This window comes from Corvus hawaiiensis, chromosome 5 (assembly GCF_020740725.1).
Source record: "Corvus hawaiiensis isolate bCorHaw1 chromosome 5, bCorHaw1.pri.cur, whole genome shotgun sequence".
Taxonomy (NCBI): Eukaryota; Metazoa; Chordata; class Aves; order Passeriformes; family Corvidae; genus Corvus; species Corvus hawaiiensis.
This window is the reverse complement of record NC_063217.1, coordinates 47,762,003-47,788,811: the sequence shown is the minus strand read 5'-3', so window position 1 is coordinate 47,788,811 and position 26,809 is coordinate 47,762,003. Positions and strand designations below refer to the sequence as shown.

The following is a 26,809-nucleotide window of genomic DNA, read 5'->3' as shown; positions in this document are numbered from 1 at the left end:
GTCAAGTACAGCTCCCAAAATGTGAAATAAAAAGCAACAACAGAACAAAGCCTTGAACTTGATCAACAAGGCAATCAGTGTCTGCATGCTTTTTTCCCTGCATAAAAAAGAGACTGGATGGTTTTTTACATAGTTGTCAATGAATTTTTCCAGCATGGGAAGACTCCTCTAATAAATTAAAATATTCATTAAAGCAGATGCACTCAGCAAGCCTCTTCGGATGAACAAATGAGATCAAACTGAAAAAACACTGTCTGGCTGAACATGAGCATCACTAGTAAAATCACCAAACCACTTTTTTTTTCTCCCTCAAGTGCCTCCTTCCCCTGCGGTATGAAGTATCCAGGAAAATTTATCTCATTACTGATTGTTGTGAACTAGTCACATGCATGAGATTTAAGCCACCCAGCCATGGCAATGTTGAAGACCAATCATGAGCTGAGCTGATGCCAAGACCCCCAGGACTGTTGAAATAATCTCATGCTTTACAGACCAAATTCAGTACCTGACATGTTTAAAAATATGAAATTATTTTAATAACTTTGTTTACATTTCCAAAAAATCAGCAAACATTGTTAAAATTCACTTCATCTCAAAATCACAGAATCAAATAGTCTGTGAGAATACTTCCAGCTTACAGTTTGACATTAATCTGACAGATAAAATAGTATCTGGAATGATTCTACTGAATTCTACAGCTCACTGATAAAAAGCATCCCAACCTACTCAAGCAGTAAACAGAAAACAATCATTATTTAACCCTTACCTCAAAATATCTTTTTGACGTTACTTAGCAAAAATAAACAACTCTGTACTTAAAATAAATGATGTACAATTACAACAGCTCTTATGCAACCTGTAGTATAATCTGCAACAAATAGAAGTTTCTCATTCGACTGTGAGCCCGGTTCCTGTAAATAAAGACTAGTGATAAAGTCTCTGGCTGCCCAGGAGAGATCTGCTGAACCAGACTGTTTCATCACAGAAACTTGCACAACAGTAACTCAGATGCAAAAGAAGTAAATTACCATGGTACTTCAGAAAAAGAGGAACTACAGTCACTACAGTGAAAAGCATGTATATAGGAATTTGTACAAAATATGGGCTGACAGATACATGGTATTTTAGGAGCAAGCATATCAGAGATTCGGATTTTACCTTCTGAAAATCCATCAAGTATGGCTACAAAAGGAAAAGAAACCGTAAAGTTCAACAAAACTCTACAAGAGAACAAGTATCTGCTTTCAGGGGAAAAAAAAAACCAAACCAAAACTAAACTAAAAACCAGCATTCTAAGCAGTTATGACCATCCAAATCTGTGACTCAGGAAAGAAAACATATGAAGCAACTGAGAATTGACTAACACTTCTCCCTCTTACATGAATTTAAAATGGAAGGTTTCACAGTTCCATTGATGCAGTTTAACAGTCAGAAGAGCAAAGCAGGGCTGGGAGGAGTTTGATTAGTCAAACAGTCAGTGTTCTTAACAAAGTTTATTAATTGGTCATTTGTGTCCTGAATGTAAATGGCAAAACGGGTGAATTGTAACATAGGGATAGCAAATTTCTTTTTCTTTTTTTAACTAAGAGCAACCAAAATATATTATTCCACTTTTCAGAACAAGCCATTCTAATGCAGAGTTGATCACATTAATGGTGCACTTTGTAACAGTCCATGGAGACAAAGCAAATTAACACTCTGGCCTCTTTTGAATATCATCTTATCTGAGGCCCGGGGAGAAAGCAGAAGTAGTTAGTAATTAGCTGTGGCCTTTAATAATAAAATTACATTAATCTTCCAATGTTAGGTTTTGCAATAAAGGTATAGCTTCATGGTGGTAGAAGCACAAGAAGATACCAAAAATAGCTAAGCATGGCTTTAGCCATGAATGAGAAACTTCCTGTTTTATGTAATAATCACACAGCATGAAATTTTAACAACCTGGCATGTTTTGAACTTACTTTACTTCACTCATTGTTAAGACCAAATGGCTGATAGTGTCTAAAAACAACATTAAATGAAGGGCAGCTATGTAGGAATAGGAGATGTGATCCTCAAAGTGAAAATCTGAAGAACCTTCCCCTTTGAAACACAGGTTAGAAAAATACTGTCATATAACATTAATGGAATTTTTATTCAACACCCAGCTCTCCATTTGATGGGGAAGCAGACAAACATATCCCTTTAAGAAAAACCCCAAACAACAGAGTACTCCTCTACTGCTTTAGAACTGATGAATGCGTACCCATTTCTCCTAGACTTTGTAAAAAACAAAAAAATTGGCAGGAACCCTTAGAAGAGTGCCTTATCAGGAAGGGCCAGCCCAACCATTGCTCTTTCAGTTCTTCCAGGAATGGTTTATTTGTGTGCAATGAATAAGGAGATGCTAGATATGATTGGAGTACATCACAGTGAACAAATACTACCCACAGGCTGTGGGCACACAGACTCAATCCCTCTTAGCAGGTGTTTAAATTACATGCTCTTAAAAGCTTAACACTTTGTCTGGATTCCAGATATCAACCTCACTGCTAGCTAAGTTGGAAACAACAACAGAAGTCATCAGTACAAAAAAAAATTGCTGTAACAGGCTTCTAAGAGCAAAAAGCTTCCACACTCCTCTTTATTTCAACAGAGATGATTAGTTAAGGTGCTTTAGGATTCTGCATGGCAGACAAGCTGGCAGAGGTGGCCATTTACTAAGCTCTGGAGTCTTTAGCGGGTATCTGAGGGCAGTTCCTGAGGCAGAACCCTGAACTGCTAGTTTCTGTAGCGGGGCATCTGTGGAGCAGGGGCTCCCTCTAAGGGGACTGAGGAGGAGACTGTCATCAGCTGTCCACCGTGAATTCTCTCATTCACCCGAAGGTCACAGCCATCCTGCAGCATCCTTATAGCTATCCTTGCAATGTTTTTAGAGTCATCAAGTCCACTGTGAGGTCTCCCATCATAATTCATGCCCAGATTTTCAAGCATGATTGTCAGCTTGGTCTGGTTCCTAGGAACCTGATGGAGAAAGGGAGTAACATTCAAGGATTAGGTTCAGCACCAAATCTTTTTAATCTAACACGGGGCAGTAGAAACACATGCAGATTTTAAGTCTACTTAAGTCACATATTACTTTCATGTTGCCTTCTGTCAGATCACTAACCATTTAGCTTCAAAGCACCTTGGTGAGACAGACACTCCCATTTTTACAGAGGAGACACAGTCAACAGGAGTTTGTCTAGACCTGAGATGATGCCAAGGGCCTCTCACCAGCACCAGCTCAAGATACACCTGTGCTGGCAAGGGTGGAAGCCACGGCCTAGATAAATTTAACAATCTTTACAAAAAACAAATTACCACCCACAGAGGCATTGCAGAGGGAATCAGATTCTGGTTTTCCTTCTAAATTCTAAGTGATTAAAGAAGCACCAGGCTCCTGATTCTCACTGACATCAAGATCCTGAATGCCTTCAACCTTCACAGTATCTGATCAGCAACATCTACAGCAACCCTGTAATATTTGCCCAGCACTAAGTAAAGCTCTTCCCTTATTAAATGTCAATCTCTCTTTTATCTAGAGGTCCTAATCTTTCTCTGTCCCCATTACACTGTCAAAAGTCAAGACTATATGAGGGTAGAGGTGCAAATTAGTTTTGTAGTGTATTGCATGAAAACAGGAAAAAAAAATTGAAAAATCAATACAGTCTTTTCAGCTGAACTACTTCGAAATACATTTGATCTAAGAGGACCGGTATAAAAGTTTTAGACAATCCTTCAAGGAGCACAACCTGACTCTTAAAAACAAGATTAAAACCAAAATGCTGTAGATTATATGATCTTCAATCAGTGAAGTGAGACCTGCACATGAAGCACATTTGAAAATCAGGCACCAGGCAACTAGTTTAAGTACTATAATTTTATACTACACAAGTAGAGATGACAAGCACAACAGGACATTCTAGACTTTTAAATCAAATTTTCCCATAAGAGAAACAGCAATTTGTACAAACCTTGTAGAAGTTCCCATATGATTTGCGAATATTGATCCACTTTTTGGCGAAAGAAGGGTATTTGATACGGCTAATACGGCACTGGATGTTCAAAAATTTACTCATATCCCACGATCTTAAAAAGTCAAAAGAGGAAAACATTAGTCATATATAATCCTGTGTTCTACATATTACACACTTGTAGAACTAAGAGCTGTCTTGTCTCTGGTAGAAGAAAAACAGTTTAGGAAAAGCTCTTTTGCTATAGTCATGGTAAAGAATTTTTTGGTATGAGTTTGTTAATCATGGCCAAAAAAATAATGACATGAGCGAGACTTTCACCAGGATAGTTTCAGGTCCACAATGGTTAAGACAAAAAATAGCACACCAAGTACTCCACCTACCACATCAACACTGAAAACTGCCAATAAATTAGATGCTTACACAGCCCTCGGGGAAGCAAGCGACACCTTAAATCTTCCTGATTATTTGGGTATGCATGTACCTCTATTTCAGGTAGGCTATTGAAACTAGACTGCACCTAGTTTTATGAGAAACCAGATCTCTATGAAAATATGAAGAAATTATAATCCTATTTATTTAGCAGCCTGCCTTCCTGAAGGGAACCACCCCAACAAGTTTGTAAGCGGCAAGCTAAAGTAAAGCTTTTTTTCCCCATCTCTTGTAGCTGTCTGTGCAATCTCACCTACACAACAGAGATTTCAATGCACCTATTTTCCTTAAGGAATTTCACTGAGGGTATTCCTCTGGAGGGGAATTCCAGAGACATTTAGGCCCAGTAATATAACCAGCCTTGCGCCAGTTTTGCTTTAGCATTTTCTGTTTTGAATTCACCGTTGCTTCCACAGATAGCAATGTAATTACAGGTTAAAAATTAGTTAAACAGAAATATTTACCATAGCTCCTTAAATTTATTAAGATTGGAATGGCATTATGTTAACTCCTTATTTTTAAGGTGCACATGGGTCTATACTGTACACCTCAAGTCCTGTGTGACACCTTTTTAAATGGTTCACACTGGACACAACAGTATTTCAGTAACGTGGGTTCTTCGCCAGAAAAGACTTGTGACCTACAGTAATTGTCTAAAACTTCAGTAACTTTGAGAAAAGGGTCTCATGGCCAAAACCAACTCTCATTAATTTAAGTTGGGTCAGTCAAAAAAACCCTGTATATCTATTATGTATCTACTAATCTACTCTGATAAATTATTTTTCAAACTACTCATAGACTAGAATATTTATCTGGGCTTTACTTGGCAGAAGCGTTAGGAAATTATGCTCAGATTCCACAGGCTGTTTTTTCATAAGCTCCATTTTTGTTTCAGGGTTCCTCTCATTCTGGTTCAACAGAGTCATTGCATCAGAGCAGCACAGAACTGCCTTTTTAATCCAGCACAGCAGAAGACCTGCTGCAGGCAAGTACGAAAGTGCTCATCATTTACCTCAACACAGCTAATGTTAAAAACTCCCTGTCATACTTAAATCCTTCATTCCAAGAGAAGGAGTAAAGCAGATATGTTAACAGAATAATACTGTTTCACAGCTAAAAGGCAAGTGGCATCTGTAAAAAAAAAAATGCTCTGGCCAGTGCTCTACAAGATAAAGCTCAAACACTGTATTTCACTATATAACAAAGGTAAGATCCCAAGAACAATATTGCACCACAAATGTATCTAGATCTCAAGACCTCTTCACCATGCAGTTATCTGGGGACTTGATTTTCCACATAGACCTTGTGAGAGAGCAAGTTCAGGTGGCAGTTCCAGGGACTAGTGGAACACACAAAGCTTGTCAGAGGTGGGACCCACCAGAGCCACAGTCCTCTAAGCCAAAGCAGAGGTTTCTGTGCTAGCCATTTCTCCTTGTTCCATAAAGACCACCGTCCATTGTCTTCCAGCAAAATATCCAGTATGTATTAACAGTAACACTAACAGACACAGGGTACCACAGCACACCCACCACACACTTCTGAAGCCTCAGATGCAGAAGGGCACAGAAGTTACCTAGAACTAAAACTGCAGTGTTATTTTCAGGTATTATGTGCTAGATATAAATGGAGAATTACAGCAGCAATAAAGCATAAAGTCTGCTCAGCATCACTTTGTTGCATACAGACCACTAGGAAAGAAACGGCGCCATCTGATGGATTTAAGCTTCATTTTCAATGGTTCAGTTCAGCCTTCCCAATTTTACCAAAAGCTTCAATTAAAATAAAATCAGCAAAATGGCAGCGTCCTGATCCATCTTTAGCAATGCTCTCACAAATATTAAACACGGTTTTGCGGTTTTAGATTGTGCTGAAGGTTACATAAGGACATACCCATCAGTCAACATGGAATAGCTATACTTTGTTCCCAGTTCTCGTTGTCTCATCCACTCTACAACATTCTGCAGAACTTGAGGAAAAGTATCAGCTTTATCAACAATGTCCTAAGAGAACAAAAAAACCCAAAACAAAGTAAGGAACATTTTTTCAGGAAAAGAAACAACCCAGCATTAAGTGTAAAAACTGTATTGGTATATGGGGACTTACAAAATTGGCTTCATCACAGTCTTTACAAAACCAGCTTACACATTAACAGATGACTGGAGAGATTTTTCTAAACTGAAAAAATAGCACCACAAAAGCACCGCTACAAGAGCCAGCCTCCTAATAGCTTCTGTAAAGGTAACAAGGTTAGTCAGCAGTTGAACTAGGATTAAAACATCTGAGGTTGTTTCCAAGGCTCCTTCTTAAGTCACTTATCAAAAGCCATTGCCATCTTAAGACTCTAAACTCTTTAGAATAAAAATCTTAGAAGAGGAACTGATGCAATTCAAAAGGTACTTAGCTCTACTAAAGATTAAATTCCTCCACATGAATTAAAAAGTGAATGCTCTTCCCCACAAAATGACCAATTTAGTGAAATCAGCTCTGTGATAACTGGGAGAGGGAAAAAACAAGGATTAAGAGAATAGGCCTTACAGAAAAATAACCATGAAATATTACCATTTAAAGTTACCAGTGTGAAAACATCAACACCACATATCTTTTTTTCCTGTTTCTTCCTGAAGAAACAAAAGCGCAATTACCTGGGTTATTCCTGTCAGACTGATGCAGAAGTTTGAAAGCTTGGGATTAATCTCTGGCTTCACGTATTGCTGAAAGGTATCCTCCTGTAACAGGAGAATCAAAGGCTCAGCTGCAGCACGCTGTGCAGCCCACAAGGCAGCTTCTCTGGCTCGCCTGCAGCCCAAAGGCAACAGCAGCTACTTGTCCTGCTGCAGGCAAAAAGGAGTGTGTACCACCTGAGCCAGTATGAGCCTCCTGACTGGCCATCATCAGATTCCTGATGGGACACATAGCTTTTCATAAAGTCACCCCAAAACAAACCAGAACATGTCCTTTCTCTCAGCCAGTAGGCACCAAAGAGTGGGAATGTGGATTTAAGAGGGGGAAAGGACAGACTGCAAAAAAGCAGAGGATTTGGGAAAAGAAGAGTGTGAGTAAGGAAAAAAGTGAAAGGCATGAGCAAAGCCTTGTATTTTTTAGGTGGTTTCTATAAAGGTTCACCTGCAATTCAAGGAAAGCAACCAGTTGCACACCTCAGAAGCTTCATGCAAGTCCTACACCTCTGGATGCCAGCCAGACAGAGACAAACAAAACCTCACTCTGGGAAACTGAGCAATGGAAGAGTGAAGACTGAAGGCAAGTTTCATGGAAAAAGAAAGCCCCAAATCCCTGCTGTTATACAAAACCTTTTAGACAGACAAAAAAACCCACTCTAAGAGCAGTAAAAACAATCCTGGTAATCTGCACAATCCTTTTTCTGCAGTTAGTCATACATGTAGCTATACTTTAGTTTAGCATCACAATGATTACCGGAAATCCTCCTCCTCTTAAGAGTTCTTCATAAATGAACCATTAGTCAGAGGTGTGCTCACTGAGTCACTCAGTTTCACTTAAGCAGCGGGTAGTTTATCCTAAAAGAAAGCTGTACTGGAACAGAGCACTTGAGGCTACCAAATGCCTGCTAAGTATGTTTGTTTAAAATCAGGTTACACAGCTATCAATCTGTTGGGTACAATGTAGAAACAGTTGAGCCCGACAAGAAGTGGAGTTCACTCAGCCTCACTTTCTACATCTCTGCATTAGTGTCTTCTAGATTGCCTCACACAGGACCACAGAAATTAATCATTTTTTATTATGATGAATCCCTTAAGTCCTAGAAATAGATTTGTGGACCTTAAAGCAGGGAAAGAAAGGGCAGGTGGGAACAGACACAGACAAGAAAACTTGTTATCAATAGAGGGAGTCAACAGCAGGAGAATGATCATTTGGAAAATGCTTTCAGAATAGAAAGTATTGTTTGTACCTAAGAGACACAGAGGATAAGCCCTTATGAAAAAAAAAGTATGCTATTTTAATGAAGTTCAAGATCTACTTAAAAACTAATTTAGACTTTCTGATGCAAACAAGTTACATCAAAGAATAGCATACCAACACAGCAATTAGAGCACTTACTATTTCCAGGGTACGTGTGTTTACTAAGACAACAGGAAACTCAATTATTTCATGTACAAATTCAGGTGGGTTTCCTTCTTCACATGTTGCTTCAAAGTCAACAACACAGATGTAGTCATAGCAGCTGTTTCCATTAGTGTGTTCCTTCTGCATCAGCTTCTGTTTCTTATAATAATTTTTCAATCTCTTTTTCAGTACATCTTTCACTCCTCTAAAGAAATAGGGAAAGTGACAAAGACACTCTTGTTTAATTATTTCCCTTGTTGTAAAACTGAAGCTATATTTAACATTTGAAAGTTCAACACTTATTAATCTCATTTTGAACACAAGCACTTGCGAAGTCTGAATTCCACTTTATCATAGAGGAGTGTTATCCCCATCATCTATGCTACATTATATCCCATTATCTGGGATAACGCAAAGGCTGTGATACCCCCCATCAATACAATACCAGGGACAGACTGGGAAGCATGGCATAGAGAAACTCTGCAGTCACCTCTAGTTCAGCAAGACTCAGTATCCAAAGCTTTTCCAAAGCTCAAGTCTTTGTAGATTACTCCTAGCTGGCCCCTGGCCCTGGAAGAAGTATTGCTTCACCTGTGCCCTCTACCTGAAGTGAGTCATGCCCGAGGCCTTTCTGCATCAGTGGCATAGATAACACAGAATCCAGCTTAAATGCCCACATTTTAAATTCTTCTTAATTTAAATTTAAAATTGAGCTCGAATAACTCTATTAAAAGAAAGTATTTGAGATTTCAGTTGTCAGAAAAACTTCCTGGTCAAGATCCTGCTTTTCAGGAGGTTTGTGGCTATAAATAAATTCACATGGCAAGAGATTAAAGTTACTTACTGCGTCCTTTTAATACAAACATTGAGTGCATATGCCAGAACTGCCATGTACCAAACCGGAGCTGAATAAATGAGGATAATTTACCCTTTCAAGGAAGATGTTTTCAAAATTATTCATTGCAAATGGAATAACAGAGGCTGTAAGAGATATGTGTAGCAAGTGGTATTATCAGAAAAGCAGCCCACTGATCCACAAATAAGAACTGAAATCAAACTACTAAACCTGCATTTGAGAACATCAACTGCTTCTGCAGAGATAACTCTTCTTCACCCTGGTTTATTGATCTAGTTTAAGTCAATGTCCAGTTCATTCAAAGTTGAGACAGTATGGGAACTGATGGAGCGGCAAATTACTTCTTTCTCCATCAAACTTATAAAAAAAGCTGAAAATAGGAAACGATCGACTATCATGATAACCTCAAAGGAAAGGATGGAGTGTGGCAATCTGCTCAATTCTCTACAGTCACTATTTGTTTACAGACAAGACATATTCTGACTTGACTTAATTGAATACATTGACGAAAGAAGTCTAGCTCCGCTGAAAGAGAAATTTAAAGCTTTCAGCATTTACAACTAGATTAAAAAATGCATGTAGAAAACTTACAACCTAAGAGAAGACCACAAACACATCATACACTATTTGAATTCTGCTTTTTATTTTTAAATCCGAGCAACTGCTAAACAGCTACAGACATCTAATGTGTTTTATGAAAAAATTTCTCAGGTAATGATAAGATTTTTTCCTCCTGAAGCACTAAATTAATTTAACCAACTAACTCCCCACCACTACTTCCTCATTACTGTTGCCTACAGAAACAATACACTTCATTTTTCCCAGCTGACCTTCTTCACAATATCTCAAATATGTCTGGCCACAGAATTATTAGTCTTGCAGCTCATTTTCAATACAGGAGGAACTATGCTATATTCCCTTGCCTCTGCCCCAGTGAGCGCAAAATCAGCTTATAATACATTCGTTTTTTCACATTATTCCAGGGCATGTATTCAGAGTAGCAAACTCTCCATCTAAGGGTACCTGTCCTCTGATTGATTAAATCCTGAGCCACATCACCAGAGTTTGTAGCGAGTATCAGATCTGTACTGGTACAGTAAATAAAAATATGGCTGTTCTGAAGCAAGTTTCTATATGATGAAGGTCTGCAGCACCACCTGAGAACCACTGTAGTTCTTCTTTCCCCCTTGACCAAAAAGTGATGAGAAGTACCTTACAGTTATGTATTCTTTCATTTCTTTGGGTTGCCAGTTGAGACAGCACACATAAAGCAGTATACTTTAATCCTACAACAAAAGCTGCAACAAGATTGCACATAAAACAATTGGTGTCTGGTGCTGTGTCTGCTTTTCACTTTGTGCTGAGTTTTTAAACCTTAAAATAATCATCTCTCATGGCTCTACTGCTCTCAAAGATAAATCAAGATGTTAACAAATAACCTGGTTTCAAGCTTGAACTCTGCGAGTTTACTTCTGAGCTCTTCTCTGGTCATTCTGTTGATATAACCATTGGTTATAGCAATTTCTTTGTAAATCGGATCACTGAAGTCGTTTGAACTGGCAGCTGAGGTTTTGCCATTAGTTTCTTGATCACTGATCCTACAATGCTGCTTACCCTGGAAAAAAGAGAAATCAGGAAGTCATTTAAGAAGGTCGAAACAAGAAGCCTGAGCATTCATAGTTCGTTTTGGCACCAAAACGCAGTAAAGCATCACACTGTTACACTTGTGATCCGACTGAGTGAACTAGCTTAGAGACAGGTAAGAAAATAAATACTGCCTGAAACACTGTTTACTGCCTGAAGCCTGCTCTGAAACACTGTTTTCCTAAACAGCAGCAAACAGAATAAAGGGATACTCATGCACGCGTCTTGAGCTACGTCGAACAGCAGCTCTTGGAGACAAAACTTGAATACGCATCCTAATCTGAACAGAGTTCTGTGGTGCAAGCGGGCAAAGCCTTCACCAGCTTTCTCTCGACAAGTGAATTAACCAGAATCCACACTGACTGGGACACGCGGGCCGGTGCCCAATACGTGCAAAATAAACAAAGCAATAAACTAACAGGAAGAACTACGGACACTTCGGCTCCCGACCGCTGCTCGCGGCCTTTGCGGGGTGCGCACACGGCGCGGCCTCGGGCGGGCCCGCGGCACCGGCGGCGCCCCTCGGGAGGGCGAGCCCCGGGCAGTCCCGGGGCGGGGCAGGGCCGGGCGGGCCGAGGCCCGAGGCGGGCTGGCAGCCGGGCCGCCCTGGGCGAGCGAGCGCGGGGCCACAGCCTCGGGCCAGCACCGCCCGGCCGCAGCCGCCCCCGCCTCCCCGCGCACTCACCGGCGGGCAGGCTGCGAGAGCGGCCGGCGCCTCGTCCCGGGCGGCCTGCGGGCGGTTCTCCTTCTGCTCTTCCATGGCGGCAGCAGTAGCGGCGGGAACCGTGGCAGCGACGGCGGCCCGTCAGGGGCGGGAGAGCTCGGAGCCCGCCCCTGGGCGGAGCGGCGGCTCCACCGCCCCGCTCGTTCGGCTGCGTGAGACCCGAGCAGCTGCGGCCACGGCTCCCGGCGTCCCCCTCGGGTTTCAAACACTGTGGTGCGCTTGTGCCACGCGTGCCGGGCCGCCTCACCCCCGGCTGTCCCGCCAGCCCTCGGCCCTGCCCCTCTGCAGCAGCACCCCCGCCTCATGCGCCTGCCTCAGCCCTCCTGGGAATTTGCCCAGCAGTCCCCCCGGGGTTTGGGGTCACGGCGGCTCTTTGGAAGCTCTCTCCGTGTTACGGGAAACACACGCTGGACAGACACCTCATTTATGCCTCCGTGCTCCTTCTCATGACACTGACTTTGCACAGAGCACCCAAAACATGGATCTGGGACACCCGTGGTGTGTTGGGTGCCAGCTCACAGCTACCAGAAGGATGCAGTTGGCCCCCAGCCCTTTCCTGCCAGGGAATTTGCCTTGCCTGCTGTTCCCCATATCCTTTAATCCACAGTCAACAAGCAGGGTGAGGTGGGTGGCACGAGACACGTGTAAGCTCTCTGGATCTTCTTGGCCAGGAGGTGAAGGCAAAGCAGTGAAGTCTCTGTCCAACACAGGTCAGTTTATTTTCTGCAGGTGCCTCCCACAGTCCTGAAGTGCAGTCCAATATCCCTCAGTGATGGAGGCCGATGTGTATTGGCACCCACCTGATGCAACCACGCCAACACCTCCACATCTGCTCCCCGCTAAACAGCCCAGAATCTTCTCTTCTGCCCTGTTGTGGCTGGGGCCCCAGCATCCACCTTCAGCCTCCCATCTCACTCTGGCACACCAGTATCTCATTGCAGATGCTGACATCCCCTCCCCTAGACCTGCTGGGCAGCATTTGTCATCTTCGGTGGGTGTGCCATAAAGGTCTGTCTCGTCTTCTCCTGATGGAGTGATGGCAGAAGTGAGGTCACACAAAACACTCAGGGCTATGTGCGTGTCTCGGTTTTGGCTGAGATAGTTAATTTAGTTAGAGGCTGGTGAAGTGCTGTATTTTTTGGATTTAGTATGAGAATATTGTGGGTAACACACTGATGATTTAGTTGTTGCTCAGTAGTGCTCACTCTAAGTCAAGGACTTTTCAGTTTCCCATGCTCTTCCAGTGAGAAGGTGCACAAGCTGGGAGGAAGCACAGTCGGACAGCTGACCTGAACCGGCCAAAGGGATATTCCATATCATGGAACACTGTGCCCAGTATGTAAATGGAGGGGGGGGGGGGGGGGGGGGGGAGGAGTTGCCTGGGAGTTGACGATGCTCATCCCCCATCATCCCGCCATCGGGGAGGGGCTGGGCATCAGTCAGCGAGTGGTGAGCAACTGTATTGTGTATCACTTGTCTTTCTTGCGTTTTATTCCTCTCTCTTTCATTGCAATTACTATCATTAGTAGTATTATATTTTACTTTGCTTTCATTATTAAACTGCTCTTAACGTATGGGGTTTACTTTTTTTCCTATTTTCCTTCCCACCAGGAGGTAGTGGTGAGTGAGCAGCTGTGTGATCATGCTTAGTTGCCCGAGGGGGTTAAACTGCAGCAGTGGGAAGGGATTTGCTCCCTTTTTTAATTCACCCTCCTGGTGCTGCCACAAACGCCCCTGTTGCCAAGCAGAGGACCACCTGCCTTACCACTCTTCCTTGCTAGAGTGGGCAATGGTTCACAGATACTAAATGAGGGGCTTCATGCTCAGATCCACTCAATGCCAAATCTCTTCATGACTTTGCTACAGCACAGATCTACAACTAGGTGCAGACCCTTCCAGAACTAGAGCCCAAGGAGGCACTGCAAGAGGAAAAACAAATCACACAGCCAGGACTCTCCTGGAGATTGAGATCACTTTTATTTTCAGTCATTTTGGCGAGGATGTGTGGGCAAGTGTGGGTGTGGTGCATGTATGTCTGGGCATGCATGTGTGTGTGCGCAGAGTCCTGCCCAGTGATGTAGATTATATGAATACCTGCAATTAGAGTCCATGAACTGAGCCATGAAGCATGTGATGAGTGCTACACTGCTTGCCTCTTCTTGTGCTTACTGCAGTGCAGCATCTCCACCTCCCGGCACTGCTGTTCCAAGGATGCCAGCCCAAGATCCCATCCAAAGGGCACGAGAGGAACTGAGCTCCGGGATCTGGCTCTGCAGGAGTGAGCCAGTGGATTTTCAACTCACTTAGTGAGCTCCTAAGTAACATTTGCAGTTCCCTTTGACACAACCGCATCTAACTCCTCACAGTGAGGAGCCTCTACTGCTTTGACAAACTTTAACTGCCTCAGAGGTACAACAGGGAAGAGAACACGGACCCCACATAAGCTCCAGTGCTACAGCACAGCCAAGCACACCTTGAGTTCCTGGGAAAGCAGCACCCACATACACTGGTTTTAAAGCCACCATGAAACTGTGGCATGGGAGATGCTGCAAGGGAAATGACCCATGCTTCTGCAGCCCCCAGTCTCTTCCATCTGATTTGAGAGACCATAAGGCAGGGTAAATCCCAATCTAGGCTCTATTTCAGTTTAACTTGTTAAAGCTGAATCCTCTAAGCTCAGAGCAGAGACAATGCAGAAAGAATAGCACTGCCATGAAAGGAGACTGGTCAAAGGCATCCTGACCTTGTGGCAGGCTGGAAACAATCTTACTTCTCTGACCTTTTTGCTTATAGGACAGTTAAAACAGAGGTGTCCCACCACACAGGACCCTCTGCAGCTGCCAGAAGTCTCCAACTACTCCTGTAAGCCCTAAAATGACCTAGATGTGCAGCATCATTCTTTGCTCTGCCAATTTGTAGGCTGCTTAGGGACATGCAATTCCTCATGTTACACAGACCCAGAAGAAGGCAAAGCTGCTATCCTGGGAGTTTCACTTGGACGGGTGCAGGTTTAAATCCCAGGTTTTGCTTCAGAGCGTAACATGAGGTACTCCAGGACATCTTCCAGCTGCTGAAAGTCATTAAGTGCAAAGCAGTTTGCCAGCTCTGCTTCCAAACCTGTCTGAACCAGTTTCAGCAGGAAATCAAAAAGTGGTCAAGCAAGGGGTCTGCAAACCAATAAGCAAAACCAACACAATCATCTCGAGTGAAGTAGGCATCTAGGAGATTGCCAGGAGATTCTCCTCCTATTCCAAAGGAGTTAAATTCATTGTCAGCTCCACAGGGAGACAGCTGATGCCCCAGTCCTTTCTGACCTCTTTATAATACATCTTCAGTAAAGGCTGAAGAGTGCTCCATAGAGGCTTTAGTCATTTCTAACAGTTTGGTAACTCTCCAAGCAGGGACAAAACAGGAACATAATACATACTCTGAACTCAGGTATCTACTGTTAGGGCACTGCATTGAGGCCCTCTTTCCTTGTAGCTTGATTCATGAAAAATGACAGATCCTTCAAAAATACAGGGCCCTCATCCCTGGGGCTCAGGGATATTAAGTGAGGTCTGAGGCAGGAGCTCAGCAAAGGGACACTGTATAAGGATCCCAGGACGCATCCTTAAAAGACAGCGACAGCAAAATCAAAAGTACTGTGAGCTGCTTGGTTTGGTTCTCCTGTATGGATCTCCCACCTGGCAATTGCAAAGGGGAGATGTTTCTGAACTGCATAGAAAATTAAATGGCTTTTGCATATTAAAAAAATTCAGATGAAAACACAGTTACACCAGTTACTAAACAGTGGGTGGATGAGCAATCACTGTTTCATATTAAATAGACCCAACTAGACTGATCTCCATACTGCCACACTCCCGGCATTACGGCTTCAGTGCACAGCAGCAGACTGAGTGCCTGCAAAGGCCAGGGAATGCTCCCACGGAGGTGGCACACCCTGGCAGGAGGGCTGCGGTCCCAAGGAGCAGGCTGTAAGACGTCTGCTCTGTCCTCTCACTCCTTCAATGCTCACGCATCCCAGACCAGATGGGCACACTGGGAAACAGGCCTCCGGCTGGAAAAGGATTCCAGTTTGTGGTTTCTTTACAATGTGGTTTCCACGCAACTTCACAGCAACAAATCGCTAGTTTCTTCCTATGGAGAATGGAAAGAGAGGTGAGTAGCAGCAAAACAGGAGGAGAAGGCCACCCAGCACGGGAGGTGACAGTAGGGAATGCTCTAACACAAGTTCTGCCTGTACCAGGCATGTTTCAAGGGCAGCAAGACTCAGGACACGGGAGTCTCCTAGTATTATTCCTGACCACCATTCAAAGATCTCACCTCCCTTCCACCTCCAGCCACCACAGACAATTTTGAGTCTCCAGTTTATCCACAGCAACACAGAAGCACAATCAATTAATGAGTCTCACTGACGTAAGAAGGTTCATTGCCAGAGGTAGCAGGTCAACATGTGAAATCTGAGACCAAGCTACCCTCCCAAGCTGGAACGATTCCCTGAAGAGACATGAAGCTGACTGAGCTGCCAGCTTTTATTTGGCAGCTTTTCCCCCTTAAGTAAGGTACATGGCTTGATTTCTTCTACCTGGCCTCTGGATCCCCTGCTGGAGCAGCTTCTGCCCTGCTTTCCCAGCATTAAGTTCTTGCCAATGGGAAGATTTACAGCCTTGCACATAAAGCTGGTATTTGAAGGATCAGAAACCAGGGGAATATCACCTGTGCAACAGCAGCAGGTTCCAGCAGGACACATCACTGCCTTGCAGTGGTTGCAGGCCTGGCCAGCTCACATCCTGGTGGGCACTGCCTGCTGAGCTGTACCAGCCATCCCAGGTCTGCCATCACAGCCCGAAGAATTAAGAGCTGTACATCAACACAAGTATTTTAAGTCCCTCATCTCTCAGACCTCCCCCAGCATCTGATGATCGGATCCTGGCTCTGAAAATGCCTGCCTCCTATTGATTTACACTAAATAAATATTTGCATGGAGCAGGGCTCACAGGTACCAGGGCTCAGCTGCAGGGCACAAACTAACAGCAACATCTTATAAATCCTCAAAATCACATAGCTGGGGGAGAAACCAGAACTTTGGTGCCAGTGCTCAGCCTGCCCTTTCCCACATCTGGAGAGGGAAAATGGCTGCTCATGAAGCATGGCTGCCAGGGTCAGCCCAAGGAGATCAGGATCAGTTTGTACCACACAGCCACACACTGCTTCACTAGATCTCTGCACAAAGATGCCTGGGTGGCTTTTCTAGGAGGAGGATCAAGATCTAGATTTTTAGTACTCTAGTGGACACAATACATGGAGAGTACCACAATGGCAGTACCAGAGCATCCAGACATGGCAGACCAGCAGCTGTTCAGGGATAGTGGTAAGACTAGGGATAAGAAATAGCATGTGCCAGAGGCACACTGACTGCCCTGATTTCATCCCTGCATGATCATAGCACATCCTCACCACTTCATGGCACAACGTATGTGAACGCACAGGGCAGGAAACATTTCCCAGCCTGCTTCTCCTCCTGCTGTGCCAGCCTCGGCCCAAGATTGCTGCATGGGACACAGCCAACTGTTTTGTGGTGGAGCAATTTTAAAGGCTTCACAGTACCAACCCACTCCCTGGCAAAGCCTTGGCCAACTGCCACAAAACTCACTTGTCCAGGAACAAATCCAGGGAATCCCGCTACAGCTCATTTCAAGAGACTTTCCTCCAAGCAGGTCTGAATTAAATGGTATACCAAGAACATTTTTACATTCATCATGAGATCCAAATGGGTTTTCAACACGCGATCAGTGGGTCCACAGAAACCTATCCCCAGTGCTTTCCCTCTGGCCAGCGGCCCTGCCATCTGCAGCAATCATTTTCCTTCATGCCTTGTCATCCCCAACCTCCAGATGACTCCACTCCAGCCACGAAGCCCCCACCTGGGAGCTGCCCTGCCCCACAGCATTTCAGAGTCCAAAGTCCCATTGATCTCCGTCAGCACCAACTCCATGGGAGCACTGCAGAGCATCAGCCATGTTCTGCCCGGTGGAAAACCTTTGGCACCAGCACTGACGGTTTATCTGGAAGAGGAAAGGATAAAGAAAAAGTAATGTAGCAGGGTTCATAGTGCTTGTCATGAATAACCTAAGACACACATTTTCTCTAGGCTTCTAAATAGGGAGTGTGAAGTAAAGTAAAAGTAACACAGGCCTTTCTGAGAACACAAGCTTCCTGCCAGCACAGTGACTGCGAAACTGGGACACAGTTAACAGACATTGTGGAAGGCAGGCTGGAGGACAGGAGGACAGGAGGTATACCCTGACAGCACAGTACAACAAAAATGGCACTCTCAGGTTAGAAACGTACTGTGCCAAGTGCATACACACAGGAGGACCAAATGAACAGGCAGTAGTGACCTGTGGCTCAGTATCAGAGCAGCTACTTTGTTTTCTACCCCAGGTGGGCACTTCAGCCTCACCTTCACACGCAGCTCAACAACCACCCATCACTGAAGCTATTCTCTACCAGAAGGAGTGGTATTTTGGAATGGGAGGGTACTGAACAGAGAGAACAGCATCTAAAGCTACTGTCAAGACACTGAAGTGAAAGTAATAGGCATTTGCATGCAGCACAGCAGCAGACACCAGAAAGACACTCAGCTGCTCCTCTAAGGTCCATACCAAATTCCCTTGTGCCACTCCAATTAGAACAGACCATGGCTGAATTTTTGTTTTGCAGGAAAACCCATGCATCAAAAAGCCAAGGCACTGGCTGCTTTTGTGAGTGTTGCTGCACATTTTTTCCCACCACAATACAGCTCTGTTTTCCAAGCACATTCCCACTCTGTGAAGTACATATAGGCTATAGATACACAAGAGAGGAGGGCTTCTCTCCAGGGGGACCTCACCAAGTTGGAGGACTGGACCAACAACAGTGCTGTGAAATTCAACAAGAACAAGTGCATAACTCTACACCTACGACAGGACAACCCCATGCACCCCCATAGTCTGGGGTCCTGCTGGCTTGGGATCTGGTGGAGAACATGTTGAACACAAGCCAGCAATGCATCTTATGGCAATGAAAGCCAAGTTAATAAAATAAAATAATAGCTGAGACTCAGATGGAACAAAAGGAAAGAAGTTCTGTCCCAGAATAAAGTCTGGAGAGGTGGTAGCACCTTCATCCTTGTCATCCAAGGATGACATCCTCACCTATACAAGGTCTCAAGGAACCTGACCTGCCTGTGAGAGTGGTCCTGTTTGAGCAGGGGGTGTACAGAAATCTCCTGAGGTCCCATCCTACCAAAACCCACCCACGACTGCATTATCTCCTGATCTGTCCTGCCCAATGTGTGTCTTGCATCTGCCGCAACACAGCTCAGAGAACACCTCAGCCCATTTCACTGTACTTTCTATCCTTTGAGTGGGCTGTCTACAGCCACAAATAATTAGAACAGTCCCCAGGCTGGCTGTGGGGCTGCTACCTTCCAGAAAAAAAGTGCTTAGTGAGGGCATGTTTTACATAGGCTTTCTGGTGTCTACTGACAGGGGAATAGGTCTGCTTTCTGGTCTCACTTGGAACAAGGGCTGATCACAGTAGGAGTGGGGGGGTAAACCAAGGCAACATTAACTCGCTCGCTGCCGTTCTTGGGACAGATGATCTCCGTCAGTCCCTCTGGTCTCGGCTGACTCAGCAGTTCTCCTGTGAATAAAGGAAAACAATGAAAACTTCTAAGCATCAGCAAGGCAATTTTTGTTTTAGCATGCCCTTCCTCTCCCCCTCACCAGGTAAGCATCCATGAGCGACAAAGGCAAGCACTGCAAGAGGGCTTACTGGTCCTGCAATGCAAGCAGGTCCCATACACATAACCATGGTGAATGTCCTGAGTACAGCTTGGAGACATGCTAGTCACCACACATGTAACATCTACTATCTTTCCTGTCTCTGCTTTGAATCACTGCACACAGACTCAAGAGCTCCTTAGGAATTCATAGCATCTAGATGGAAGATTCCCTAATGATTCTCTCCCTGGGTGCATTTGCCACAACTGCCATGGGACTGCTGCTGCATCCTGTCAGGACCCTTGGCTATGCTGTACTCTGCTGAGCATGCACATCCCAGCTCCCAGCTGTCAGCTCGTCCATAATGGAGGCAATACGAGCTCTGTATTGAGTCAGTAGCAGTGGGGGGCTCTCACACCGCCTGGTATCCCTCTGTGAAGTAAGCTGCGTCAGCTCCGCTGTTCAAGTGCCAAGTTGGCAGCTCCTCACTGCTGGCACCCTTGCGGAATGTAGTTCAGGGCAAGACACAGGTCAGCACAGTGAGAGGGGAAAGCCAGTTGCTGAGATGTGCCCAGCCCCGGGGAACACTTCCCCAACAGCTCACTCAGAGCAAATCAAGTTTCCTCCTGGCTCCACTCCACAGATGACTGGCCCCAGCAAGCCAGGTCCCCCAGACATCAATATGCCATCTCCTCAGAGTAGTCCAGCTACAGTTTAGCACCCAACAGCACCAGAAACACCTCTTGATACCTGTCTGGGAGGTAGGGTCTGCTCTCAAAGGCAATATGGGATGACCAGCAAGGGCTCAATTCTTCTGAGTGTGCCTATATGGGTGCCAAACAGACCTACCCAAGGCAGAGGCACCAGATCACAACCAGCTTGATCAGTGACTTTCTTTACAGAGGCAGGCCAGCTGTAAGTGGTCTGCAGCCACAGGTCCACACAAAACTGTCTGGACCCATCAATCAAGCAGCCACTGTGAGCTGTCCCCACTTCCACCAAAACACTCAAGACAGATGGTGCTGGGACTCCTCTATTTTTAAATGCACTTGCAATAAATTCCTCTGCTGTTAAAGAACATCAGTTGTTCTCCTTGTGTCTAGTTGCTATTGCTGGGCACCCCAGGAAAAACAGAAAAGAAATCACACTTCAAAGTACTGCTCAGCCTGTGCAGCAATAGCACAAAAGGCAGCCCCATCACGGGGCATGAAGCCCTGCAAATGCTGCTTCCCTCTTCTCCTTCTCACACTGCTTCTCTTCTCACTTTCAGGAAATAGCAGATCTAAAACCCCTTGTTTTTTCCAAAGCATGGAATTTCATATCATGAAAACAGAGGAGAGGGCCTGGCAAGGAACACACACCGTTCACCTTGAGAGATACCCCACTTTGTAGGGCCAGCAATTCCAGTTTGCTCCCATGGTCTACAGTCTGAATTCACAGTTGGTTTGAGTATCTCCCGTCATCTCACGCCTACACTCAAACCTGAACTGGCAGAGCAGCTTTTAAGCGAGGAAGACGCATCTTCCGAACCAGAAGAAATGTTATGGCATTTGCAATTCAAAGTTAAGTCTGCAAGGCAGCGTCCTCAATTACATGAGCTGTCATACTTTGAAAGCAGCATTGCAACCCATCAAGCACGTACGCCACAGGGCTCCATGTCCCAACAATTCCCAGGTTTCCAACCCCAGGCTGACTTCCACTGCAGTATTGATAACTGTACTAAAAGCACCATCTCTGAAAGATGAGTCACAAAATCAGAGCACCATTATACACTTTAAAGACAGGGCTAATATCCATTAGATCTTAAATGAGAGGAGTACAATAAGACTGGTCTGTCTGCTTGAGCCTTCATTCCTATCTTCCCACTTCAGAAATACTTAGATGGTGATTTCTCATGCAGAGAAGATTGCTGTAGGGTAAAATAGATGTCTGATTTGCAGGCAAACCCCTTGCCATGGCTCTTCAGTCACCCTCCTTTTCTTTATGGCTTTACCTTCTCCTCTAGGCTGTTTCTGGGAAAGAGATCACCTTACTCTGTGCCCAGCCACAACCAAAGCTCCTCCAGCCCCACTCCCATTTCCTGCTGACATACATGCTGCTCCCCAGAAGAAAGACTTTTCTTATAATTTCTCCATAAGACATACCGTGCACCAAGTGGACAGAAGGTCAACTATGCATCCTTACTATTCCTCCCCCTTTCAGCTAAAAGATGTCCTGCTGCTTTACTATACTGTTCTCATCCCCTTCTCATTGCAAACTGGTCATCTTTGCTGCACAAACTCATCACAATACTAAACCAGCTATAACTATCTAAATCACACCTAATATCACTATTGAAAAAGCTGGTGCAAATCCCATTGCAATATGCAATGTAATGTATGCTATAACAAACTAGCATTGAGACACCCTGCTTGGATACAACTCTCCAGGCCCAGAATCTCTTGGAGGTTTCAGAAGCCTCACACTTCTATTCAGAAATTATACAAACTGTAGGGGATTATCAATAAAAGTCCTCAGGGCCACAGCAGGGTGGGAAAGAGGAGATCCAGTGAGGTATTGGACTGATTGATACAAAAGGAAAAGCTAAGTGTGGAGGTGTTTGCTTGGTTTAATTGTTAAGTTTAAATCTAGCTGTAGCACCTCATGTCTGCAGTACTTGTTCTGCCCCTACATACAGGCTGTATTTTGGTTGCACATTCCTCTGTGAGCATGTCACAAATTTTACTGGAAACCTCAGTTCTGCCTGCCCTCTCTGAAAGGTTGCCTGCAATAGCACACACACAGCCACGAAGCTTATCTTAGTCTCAGCATGGACTTAGTTTTAAAATTAACTTCCACAGAAGCCACTAAGGTTTTAACCAAAACTCCAACTCCAGCAGACAAATCAGCATGACTAAGCTTATTCATCTGATTTAAGAGCATGAGCCTTATTTACAAGGCACGTTAATGCTGGGTACTTGCTGACCAAGGCCTGATGTTTAGATGCATCTAAATCCCAGTTCAGTTGATAGCAGAGAGGCACCTGCCAAGCCTGGTTAAAAGCACCTGCAAACAGAGAGCAAATGCTTTAGAAGATGCTCCTTTTGCTGCTCCTCCATTTGCAATGGCACAAATGGTGCAGAAAAGCTGTATCAGTCCTGTGGCAGCCCTCCTGGTGTTTTGGCAGAGAAATTGGTCTCCACAACCTGGTAAAATGTGCTGCACAGCAAGTTAAGGTTGAGACACAAACCAAGACCCTATCATGAAACTACCATGGTCAGTCTGGCTGCAGCAGTAAGTTGGTTTGTAAACTCCCCCAGGCATGGGCTGAGTGAGTCATGCTGCCTGCACCATTTAAAAGAAATGTGCTACACATGGGCAGTCCCAGGGATAGGCAGGAACAAACCTTCACTCATGCCCAGTGCTCTACCAGAAAGGCCTGTTTCCTTTCAGCATTAGCCAGCTCACCTGAAGCAGGTATTTCTATGTCAGCAAGATGTTCTTCACTGCCACTGTTTTTTCCCAGAACAGACACAGACACGCGCTCGCTCAAAGCCCATGCCACTGATCAGACCCATGCATGCTGCAAAGCACACTTCACTGGCCTTTAGAAAATACCCGTGAAATGCCAGATACCCATGACAAATCAGAGAGTTAGGAGAGAGGCTGACAGCAAGAAAAGCAAATACTGGTAGGAGTGTTTGGTTACTCCATGCTGGCAGCCAGACAAGGCCAGCTGTAAGCCTACTTGGCTGCCTAACAGAGAGGAAGGTTTTGCATGCAGGAAGAAAATCCCACCTAGACCATTTGCCTTTACGCAGTTCCCACTGCAATGGCTGTGCTAAGTGGCCTAAGGTTCCCCATTCATGTATCAAGAATCTGCTGCAAGGGCATAGGGATGAGATACTCTACTCTGGCCTGTCATGCCATCTCCTCTCCCTCAGAGCTCCCAGGAGAACACACTTGCGCAGTATCAGCCTGATGATGTTTATAATTTTCATGCTGTCATTCCTGCTGTCAGGATTTGGGCCCCATTGGGACACCCAGTCAGCAGTGGATGAGCAGGACCTGGCCCTGGCTCTGTGGTCTTGCTTCTCTCTCTTCAGTCTGCTAGGGACCTTGAAGAGATATTGCTCATGCTTCACAACATGAGGAATGGAGGGCATGAGAGCCAAAACCAAGCTGCTCCTACACCTTGTCCTGCTTCAGCACTGACCCACTTACTCCACCATATATCCCAGAGCTGCTCCAACCAAGGACACACTGGTTTTTGCAGCCTCAGTGCTCATATGTTCTCTTACCCTAAATCCCTTCTCACTCTTCCTCCATGCTGAAGGGTTTCCAACACAAACCACTGCAACTGTGGTTGACTGGAGACAGACTTTACATCTCAGCCTCAACTGCTTCTCTGTCAAGCCTCCTTTGACTAATCTTTGTTTGTGACATCTCTCAGCATAGCACTCACCAGCCATGCCTTCAGAACAGTAGAGAAGAGAACACTTCAACACTGCCTGCATACCCAAAGCACGTGTCCCATGCTTGGTTTCCAACAGCAGTTGGACAACAGGGCTCACATGAGAGCTCTGGGTCTCAGAACACCCCTCTGCGTTGCATGCAGTGCCATCCTCTTTCATCCATACAACTGCAAAGAAATTGGGGTTGGAGAAGCTACAGCTTCTGTGCCCAGCTGTTTGTTAAGGTTCAATAGCTGGAGCACTTACACAATTACATCAAAGCTGTCACAGAGGCAGGGTGAGATGAATAGCCATGTGCACAGATATCCCCTTCTGCTTTAAGTGCAGGAAACACCCTCACACACTAGGACTTTGCAGCCAGCTCTACAAGAAATCTTCCAGGAGTCTTGGCAGAAGAAAAGGGAAGGAGATGGTGTCTCACAACAAGCCTGCTTCTACTCCACGCCATTTAAATCTTGTCTTTGCAACTCTCTGCTTAGATGAAACTAATTACTTGCTTTATACAAATGTTGCTGTGCATGACACACAAGCTTATTCTCAAGCACTGTGCATAGAAAATACTGCTCTGTACTGGTATGAATTTTTAATATGCTCCTTGCAGCACTGCCGGCATGTCACGCACAAAAATATTCCCCAGAAAGATAGAACACTGCACTTGATTTATTTCTGGAGTCCTGAGTGACCTTATCTACCCAGCCTGCTTGAGGCAGAGGGCTGGATAGAGACCTCCAAGTTAGGATTTAATTTTTTTCTCACTGAAGGCTATTCTCCTGGCCACAAATATAGCAAAAAAAAAAAAAAACACCAAAACCAAAAACCAAACAAACAAACAAACAACAAACAAAAAAACGAAAAAGAAGCTGAAAGCAGAGACATCACAAAAGGGAGCAGAACAGAGTGCAATGCACATTATGAACAAAAGTTTCATAAGCCTCATGTTGCAGTCCCCAGTCAAAGGAGCTTAGAACTAGCAAACAAAAACAACAACAAAAATCGCAGCCTGTCAAAGAGCCTTAGTGGGAGAGACTGCTGTGCAAAAAAGGCAACAGAAAAGAAAAACTGTTGGTAAGCACTGATCACAACAGCAGGCTGGTGAGCAGAACCACCCATCAGGTACAGCACATACTCAGGAACCAGTGAGCCTGGGATTTGATATCATTTAAAAAGAAAGAGAAGGCTTGAAAACAAAAAGAAAGCTTGCTCTGGAAATGTGGAGTGGGAAAGGCAGCCATCTGCAAGGCAGAGAACTAGCCTGAAGAGGTGAGTCCCCAAGACCAGAAGCTGATAGCACAGAGAACAGCGTGCGGAGAGCAAGAGTTAGAGCTTTCCAAAATATGCAAAAGGAACCGATTTCTCCTTTGAAGGGTTCAAGACTGAAAACACCAACAGCTTCCTTGAGCAGAGAGCAGTCTCCTGTGGCTGCCCAGCTCCAATCTAGAGCATCACAACTGCTAGAGGGGCAGACTCAGCCTTGGGGCTACTGGCTGATCCAAGCACTGGACAACTTTCCAGCTCCAGTATCAGCCATCTCTCAAGCCAGCACCTCATCTCTAGGCCTCACAACTCTGACTGTGGACATATATATGGCTCACCTGGCATACTTCCCCCAGATGGCTGCATGGGAAATTGTCTTCTCAAGTCTATTAAGTCATGTGAGGTGAAAGAAACACAAAACAACCTCTGGAAACAGACAGCAGTGCTTTTCAGCTTGGAGCTGACAGGTCAAGCTTTAGAACCCAGAGCTGCAGTCCTCCAGGCCAGGAACCCCAGAGGTGCTGCAGAAGCTGGGCTCTGCTCAGCTCAAGGCCAGGCAGCTTTTCCCACAGCAGCTGAGATCACCCCACACTTTACCTCCTACCCAAGGAACTGCCAGGCTAATCACCCTGGCAGGAAGTCCAGGGCTTTGCTAAAGGCTAGCGTGCTCTGCAAGGCCTGTCCAGGAGACACAGGCAGACAGATGCTGCAACGGGCAATCATTAAGTCTATTTTCTGCCACTCAGGGAAGGGGAGAGTCACACAAACACCAGCTACGGTCGAAAGGCTTAAGAGGGTTAAATATCCTCCTTCTTCCACAAGTCATTATAGGGTCAGCTAGCTCTTAACCCATCACTGTCACAGCAGAAGAGGACATTGACACACCTGAACATTTGCAAAAGCTCTGGGGAAGCCCTTGGCACTGGACCGAGCATACCTCTGTGCGGAGAACTTGAGTGGAAAGTGTTGTGGATGTTCGACTCAACAGCTACAGGAGGTTGATTACCCAAAATACCAAATTACAACTCATACACTAATTTTCTCCTCATGAGTTATTTGAGACCATCCCTTACCAGTGTGGCAGTACAAGGCTTCCAAGTATAAAACTTGGAAAACTCTATGTTTGTCCCAAAACATGAGTTAATTATATTTTTCTCAGGCACATAGAAGTTATAGTTAGAACTGGAAATCAATTAAAAGCAAATAAAAAAACTCCTTACATTCCCCAAACCACACAATTTAGTACTTCCCATCTGCAGACTCACAAACACAAATGCAGAGAGCAGTAAATGATCAAAACAGTTTCGTTAAAATAACTCCAGGGGCAGTCATGAAAGTTTGGGCCTTCTGTCTCCTGGCAGTACAAAATGAGCAGTTCTGAGAAATAAAAGATGGTTGTCATCTAACCTATTCAGAAACCAGTGTGGGTAAGTGATCTACCATCAATGTGGCTGCACAACGAATGCAACTTCTCTCTCCTCCTTCCACAGTCCATGAGATACTGAGTGCAGACAGCATTTATGCCAGGTAACACTGACATCTCAGCAAATTGCCATGAGGAGAGAGGGCTGTGACTTTTGACACCACTGCTCCTTCCAAAA

The 26,809-nt window shown here is 44.8% G+C and overlaps 2 protein-coding genes across 6 annotated transcripts in view; both read right to left on the bottom strand.

Annotated features, from left to right (window-relative positions):
- Positions 1–513: 513 nt before the first annotated feature.
- ERI1 (exoribonuclease 1) lies at positions 514–13,477 on the bottom strand. Of its 3 annotated transcripts, XM_048303022.1 has the most exons (7): positions 11,693–13,474; positions 10,803–10,978; positions 8,502–8,712; positions 7,070–7,153; positions 6,318–6,427; positions 3,996–4,110; positions 514–3,003 (listed from the first exon to the last, which is right to left on the bottom strand). In XM_048303022.1, the coding sequence occupies exons 1-7, from the start codon at positions 11,765–11,767 to the stop codon at positions 2,761–2,763; spliced, it is 1,014 nt and encodes a 337-aa protein (XP_048158979.1). In that variant the 5' UTR covers positions 11,768–13,474; the 3' UTR covers positions 514–2,760. The 3 variants fall into 3 exon arrangements, with proteins under 3 accessions (XP_048158979.1, XP_048158980.1, XP_048158981.1); XM_048303023.1 differs by lacking the exon at positions 7,070–7,153 and having other exon boundaries at positions 11,693–13,477; XM_048303024.1 differs by lacking the exon at positions 10,803–10,978 and having other exon boundaries at positions 8,502–8,713; positions 11,693–12,023.
- Positions 13,478–13,691: 214 nt separating this feature from the next.
- Positions 13,692–26,809, bottom strand: part of MFHAS1 (multifunctional ROCO family signaling regulator 1) — a 35,064-nt gene continuing 21,946 nt past the window's right edge. Inside the window, exons 2-4 of one of the 3 annotated variants that reach the window (XR_007203509.1) lie at positions 19,294–19,420; positions 17,388–17,799; positions 13,692–15,871 (exon numbers count right to left, since the gene is read on the bottom strand). Coding sequence is in view for 2 of the 3 variants with exons in the window: in XM_048303021.1 (XP_048158978.1) it covers positions 19,290–19,420 (131 nt within the window). In the remaining variant the exon portion in view is untranslated. Of the gene's footprint in view, positions 17,800–19,264; positions 19,421–26,809 lie in introns of all 3 variants that reach the window. The other 2 variants (XM_048303021.1, XM_048303020.1) reach the window with 2 other exon arrangements.